Source organism: Gossypium hirsutum, chromosome D12, assembly GCF_007990345.1.
Source record: "Gossypium hirsutum isolate 1008001.06 chromosome D12, Gossypium_hirsutum_v2.1, whole genome shotgun sequence".
Taxonomy (NCBI): domain Eukaryota; kingdom Viridiplantae; phylum Streptophyta; class Magnoliopsida; order Malvales; family Malvaceae; genus Gossypium; species Gossypium hirsutum.
Window position 1 is genome coordinate 57,680,537 of NC_053448.1, and position 7,241 is coordinate 57,687,777.

At 34.7% G+C, this 7,241-nt stretch overlaps 1 protein-coding gene across 1 annotated transcript; it reads right to left on the minus strand.

Annotated features, from left to right (window-relative positions):
• Positions 1–3,081: 3,081 nt before the first annotated feature.
• On the minus strand, positions 3,082–6,945 carry LOC107886092 (acid beta-fructofuranosidase). Its single transcript, XM_041107399.1, has 7 exons — positions 6,397–6,945; positions 5,942–5,950; positions 4,226–5,082; positions 3,979–4,140; positions 3,651–3,886; positions 3,489–3,576; positions 3,082–3,382 (listed from the first exon to the last, which is right to left on the minus strand). The coding sequence occupies exons 1-7, from the start codon at positions 6,785–6,787 to the stop codon at positions 3,176–3,178; spliced, it is 1,950 nt and encodes a 649-aa protein (XP_040963333.1). The 5' UTR covers positions 6,788–6,945; the 3' UTR covers positions 3,082–3,175.
• Positions 6,946–7,241: the final 296 nt, after the last annotated feature.

Sequence of the window (7,241 nt, forward strand, 5' to 3'; positions counted from 1 at the left end):
CAAAAATATTATTAGTATTAAAGGAAATTCATGTTAAGAAAAACAGGTATTGAGACTTAACGAATTAATATTAAACAAGAAAAGTTTTTTTAAAACCCCAAATTAAAAGAAATTCATTATATTCAATTAATAAAATAAATAAAACTAAAAGTAATTGAACATATAAAATTTTAAAAAAATCATATCATTTGTCACATTTTGATCATTCATTGATTATTTTTGCTACCTAATAAAAAATAACATTGTTAGTCTACTGGAGTAATTTGTAAAACGTTTAACAAGTATTAAATCGAACAAAGAAAAATGTATCAAATTAGAAAAAAGAGTCAAGTTTAGGTACCAAATTAAGAAAAATTGTCAAATTTGGGTACCAAATTGGACCAAAAAAAGTTTAGGTACCAAATTAAGAAAAAGTGTCAAGTTCAAGTACCGAATATTATATTAAACCAACTCTTAATATTCTCAATTTCAAAAGACAAATTTTGTATATTCGGAATTTAATCTCTTTTATTTGTCATATTTTAAAACTTAGGCCTAATTGTTAATACAATTAAAATTATTTTGTTAAATTTAGGTTGATCCCAATGTAATTTTTTTAAGTGAGTATTTTATTATTATTTCATTTAACAAAAAATTAATAGGGTTAACCATTGAACTTAAAATTTAAAATCCGGAAAATAGAGGAACTAAATATGTGAAAAAATGAGATAAAAGAAAGAAATGGAAAATGGTTTAGGTGTGCTCCCAAAATCTAATACCATAAACTTGGGAAAATCTCCAACGGACAAGAAACTTCTTGTGGTCATATAATCAAAGAAAGAAAAAGAAAAGGTTTGGGTGTCCGATTGATTTATTTATGGGGTGAGATGTAAGGAAGAAGTCTCGTGGTGACAAAGCAAGCTTCCATAATTCCAGCAGCGATTGGCTCCACCATCACATTCAATGCTATGATTTAAATATAAATAAAGCAATCCCGCCTCTTTCTAGATCTTTTAAAGCTTAATGTATTCTGACGCCCAATCAAACATTTTAATTTAAGTATATATAAGGTTTTTCTTTTTGTAGAATTGAGATTGTCTCCTTCTTTAAATCTTAAAAATTTTAGTCTAATCATTATCTGATAGTTTCTGTCAAAATTTATTAATTTAACATGTTTTTTTTGTCAACCATATACCGCAGTATATAAGGACAACCTAATAAAAATTTAAATTAATAAATTTTGATAGAAAATACTTACAATTTTAATGACTAGACTAGACTAAGATTTTAAATAAAAAATAGTACTTAAGTTTTAACATTTTTAAGTATAGGGATTAAATCTAAAAATATTGTCAAAGTACAAGGGCTAACCAAATATTTTAACCTAATATCTTTATAATTTTATAATTTTTTTCTTGTATTTTTTAGATTACATCATCGGTTTTGAAATGGGATTAGTGGTCGAACCAGTCAAACCATTATTCTTAATCCAACTGGTGGTCTGATTTTAATTAAATAAATTATTAAAATTTTCCTAAAATTTAAAATTTAATATATATATAAAACGATAAAACCCGAATAATCATTGGCTCAATTAATTTTTTATCTCGATTCATACTAATTTGTGGGTGATGTGTTAAAGTTTTAGGCGATAAAATGGTAAAATCTCAAAGTTATATTATTAGCGGTTCAAAATGAAGTAAAAGTTATTGGTTAATGGACAAAACAAATTAACAACAATGTTGAGAAAAATTACAAAATTTAGGGACATTTTTATGACTATATCTCTAAATAATACGAGTATATTTCGCTTATTTTTAATTTTTCCAATATTATCTAGAAATATGAAAGCTTTTAACTCCATCATCATTAGATCAATACTTTTCCTGTGAAAGAGAAGGCTAATAATTTTTCAAAACAGGAAATTCTTGGTAGAAAAAGGTAGTAGATATCATTCAAGAGTTTGATGCATTTTCTCCCCACAACAGTCAGATAAGAAAATAAGTATCAGTTGACTAGAGTTGAAAGGAAAAGATTGCTCCCTATCAATAATAGAGCTAGACATGTTTTTCTATTCCTTTCTTCTTTGTTTTCTTCACGACCTTAGTTTGCATTTTATGCTAGTTCAATGGCTTCTCTGAGAAAATTCGATTGTTGTTGGTATTACGTAAACAACGAACAAATTTAAGTCCATTTCAAAATGTCCAAAGTTCAGCTTATCACACTAGAAATGTGTGTATATAACCCGATGATCCTATTTACTTCATGGTCCTGAATGATTGCTCTGCTCCCGCTCGTCCGAATTACCCATAGATGATCAATCTGCATTGAGTTTTATAGAACCCGTTCTTGCTCTCTTCCCCAAATAGGTGTTAACGGGACTATCCTTGGCGGTACAGAGAGGGCATAAAATTGTGTTTAACAACACTCTAGCCTTTATATTATTCGAATCTGCCAAAAACCGTTGGATCCAGATTTCCCAGAGAATATGGTGACCCGAGGGATTTTGGCATATGCGCTGTTAAAATTGTATCGAAGCTAGACTTCCCAGTTAGCATTGGATTCATTCAGGTTTGGAGAGCCATTTCTCAACTTCGTCCACCAATGTTTAGCAAAGGTACATTCTCTTAGAAGGTTAATCTTCCAGGGGAGTGAGTACCTGCTATAAATGGACCCAGAATAATGCCATCGGCTGGATCTCCCACCTAAATGGCTCTCAATTCTCAGCCCAATCAAGGCTCCATATACTTGGATGCTTTGCAGGCTAGGCTTACATGACATGCATGTATGGTCACCCTACACAAATCGGACATATATTTAGACCTGTTCTAGCTTCTTCTTCTTTTTTTTTAAATGTTTTTTCATATTTTATACCTAATTTAATTTTTTTTATCTTGCTTGTGCCACGATCAAATTTGTTAAGACATATTGCAAATATATCTTTTAATATAGACTTTGGTGACTCCCAGCTCTATCCATCCTTCTTTTTCGCGGTTGTCTCTCTACTAAAGGGGTTCTTGCTCCTCTGAAGTACTCGGTTTAACTCTTCGATTTCTAATAAATTTTTTATTGGCCTAGTAAAAAGCCGAAAAGAATAACTAGTACAAAAAACAATAAACTTCATTTTCCTTTGAATAGCAGGAGGTACAATAATTAATTAATCAATGGTGACTTTTGGATTAACTTCTATTGGGTCCTATTGGGACTCCTTATTGTTTGGATAAGGTCGAATGAAAGCAGAGTTCATTTGCCAGATCCTAAGTGAGGCACTGACACTGGCCTCAGTAGCATTGTTGAATAAGAACAGCTTAGCAGCTCCATAGATTGCTTTTGTCGGATAAACCCGAGATGTGATGACTGTCCGTCCACCTTGAGCAAAGCTTTCAACGATCGAATGATCCACCTGCAAACCAAAATACCATTTTTATGTTTTATTGATTATTCTCATAGATAGTGATGCATTTTATACATGTAGTAGTAGGAGAGCATGGAACCGAGTTTAAACTCACCAAGACTCTGAGGGATAATTTTTCGCCCTCCAGTACTGGAACCAGGTTCCCATAAATTCGTTTATTAACATCAGATGCCACAGATGATCTGAAAAATACAACATGGTAAGTCCAAGGCCGAGATATCTGGTAAGTGAAGAACAGCTTAGGGTTTATGCATACCGAGATTGATCATTGCAGAAGAAAGTCTTGAGTTTGCCATCGGATCCTTTGGCGATGTAGAAGTATACAGGTGTCTGTTCACTGAGGCTGTCATCCGCAAGCACCAACAGACCAAATGGTCCCAATGCCCCACGTTCTATAGTTCCACCACTGCTGCTGCAGCTGAATGTTACGTTGGACCCTGTTGTTTTCTCTAAAGCCTCTTTATCTATCTCAAACTCCGCTATGATATCCAACTGTAACATGACCAGAATCTTCTTGTCAACTAACAGGATCTCGGTCGAGAACGTATCGGTGATACACATAAATACATGACAAAAAGACGAACCTGTGTGGCTGGACCAACATCTAGAGGAACAACTGATCCGGCCTGGACTTTCACCTGGTTAAATTCGTAGCTCTTCAACCTCAAACTTTCTATTTCTTCCACTGGCCACTGAAGCAAATGAGTACCAATCTTCTTGTCAAACAAAATCGTCCTCGGGATGCTCTGTAAGACAGCACATTAGAAACAAGTTAAACGGTTAAAGGAACTGAAGAAATGCGGTTTTCTAGTTAATGCTTATGGTGGATACCTGAACAGATGCCCATCCTTTCTGCATATCAGCAGCTTCGCTATCGGATTCTCCAATCCAACCCCACAAAACTCTTCTGTTTTTGTTCTGATCGTAGAAAGTCTTGGCAGCATAGTATATACCATAATCATACCTTAGTCCAATGCCAACATCAATCTTAGGTTCATCAGGAATCCATGTACCATTCTTCTCATGATAAGTCCCAATAGAATAGTAATCATGTCTGTCATCATCCAGGCTGGCCTTCACCACATGCTTCACACTCGGTCCATTAACCGAAGTGTCCAAGCCATTTTCCTCCGTTTTTGAAACAGGGAAGAAGTCCACACACTCCCACATGCCAGTTCCGGGCACAGCATGAAGTACCCCATCTAACAACTCATAGTTTATGAAGTCCTTAGTATCATACACCAAAGCTATGCCGGTTTTATTGATCTTGGACCCTATGGTAATGCGCCATTTCCCTTCGGAGGTCAACCAGGCGGTAGTAGGGTCGCGGAAATCCTTGTCAAGGATGCCCGGGGGAGGAACTAAAACGGGGTTCCCAGAATACTTGACCCAATTGATAAGAAGAGGGTCAGAGTGGTCAGCAGGATAAGCAAGGTTTTGAACTTGAACATTCTCGGTGGTGGATCCTGTATATAGCATAACAACTTTGCCGTCAGGGAGGATCGTGGCGGAACCGGTCCAGACGCCATTTTTATCGTACCACTGGTCAGCAACCATTGCCAGTGGGAGGTGAAGCCAATGGATCAAGTCCTTGGATACCGCATGACCCCAAACTATGTCACCCCACACAGCAGCATGGGGATTGTACTGGTAGAAGAAATGATACCATCCCTTGTAGAACAATGGACCTGTAACGATTAACAGCCCAAATTTCAGCCAATCATAAACAAAACATGTCGTTTAGAAAAAGAATTCTGACATTTTTTTATGGAACTGATTGCCATGAAATTACTTCAAATCATACAGAAGTAATTGCCATTACATTTTCGTTGTTCATGCATTCAAATACATGAATCTTAGTTGTCAAAAGCCAATTACGCCTATGCTGTAATATGCGGACAAGCAACCTCGGTTTTCTGCCCTGCCAATTATGCCTATCGAGCTTTTTCAAACATTCAAGTTCTTACTTTTTTATCATTTTAATAGCAACTTTTAAGCCAGTCAGTCACGTGCACTTTCTTTCTTTTTTTTTAAAAAAAGAAGAAGCTATAATTGAACAGTTAATCATGTTCACGTTACAGACTTACAGCCCAAGTTCATAATGCTAGAAATTTTAGGTTGGATTTTACAAATGAATGAAAGAAAATACCAAAACAATCAATTTTCCTCATTTCATGAGCTGTCTACGTCAAAAGAGGAAAAAAAATAATGTCTAATTTAATTTAATGAATGTTATATTTTAAAAATAATTGAATAAAATTTCAATGATATGTACTTTCATAACAGTGTATGGTTAAATAATAATGAATGTAAAATTAATAGAAATGGTGGGCTCCAACTTTTCGACAAAGTAGGAATTATTGAGTTTGCAATTAGTTGTCTATTCAATCAGATACTGCAGTTAATCAAGGGGGGCAAAAAGTTATTTTGTGGATTGCGTGTGCCCCCCCAAAAGCCCTTTTCTTTTTTAACCTCAAAAAAAATAAGAGGTCATAAAGGTTTCACTTTTATACAAGCTTGGGTATACAAAATTATACAGGGCCTTACCATTAGGATCTGAAGCAGAACGAACCAGATTCCCATGTCAGAGCAACAACGTATGAACAAGCACCCAGCCAAACAAACAAACAAAAAACCCAAAATGTCAGAGATATGTGATAAAAAAAAACAGCATATTTAAGAAGAAAGGAAAAACCCAGATCTAATCACTCCTCATTTTCTTCCATGAAATAAGGAACTGTTGGAAATTTGAATCCACCCGAAATTAATCAAGTATATGCTACTTCATTTTCATGGTGTTTTTATAAAGAAAAAAATATATAATTGTTAAGATTCAACTAAGTATGTATTTCATCTTTCAGCTTTCGACCATTGATAATATGATTGAAATGCAGTGGAAATTATTAATAAACTTTTTTATCTAGTATAATATTCAAAAAGTACGGGCACTTTTTAAATAATTTCAAAGGAAGTGGGAAAAAGGAACCTCTTTTTTCTCTTACCATTCATCCAATTCTTTTCAGGTTGAAAGTGAAAAGCTGTTCTTTGCCATGACAGCATGCTATTATTCCATGGATACGCCAGCTGATTCTCGTTATCTTTGGCAAAAAACCTGTTCGATTTCTCTGACACTCCGACAGCCGGTCCACGTGACACCGGCCGCAACTGTTTCTCGGAGGAGGGCGAAGCCAATGAGCCATGTTCGTTTTCTTTGACGAAACCATTATCTGATCCATTGTTACTAGTCAACAAAGCCGCAAAAAATCCGACCGTCAACAACACAAAAAAGATTGAAAGCTGCAATTTCATGGGTTTCCGGCGATTTTCCGAAGGCCCCGTTGGATCGGAGCCGGCATGGCTAGAAACCGGAAGGAATGGCCTTGTATCCACCATTGTGGATAACTTGGTTAAAAAATGGAGATGGAAAAAATGTGAGTTAGAAAGGGATGAGCGATGGCTGAGTATGTTTGAAGAGTTGGGGTCTGACTATTATATAAGGACTGTGCTTCGCTTGGCCAATAAGTTGGGCGGTTTCCAGGATTGACATTTGACGGGGGCAAAGAAAGTGACCAAAACCAACACTAATTTTACCTTTTATTTTTATTTTTATTTTCATTTTTCAGGAAGTTAATTAGAGAACAACTTGGTTGAGGTATTATTAAAATATTATTTTATTTATATTTATATTAAGATTTTAAACAAGTTAATATCATGAGTAAATTAAACATTAATTCAATTAAAATAGTATAAAATTATCCTCTTATATGCAAGGAAACAAAAATTAATATGAATGGTTTTTTTTGTGTAAAATAAAGTACATAAAACTAAATGAAACTAGCTTCTTTAA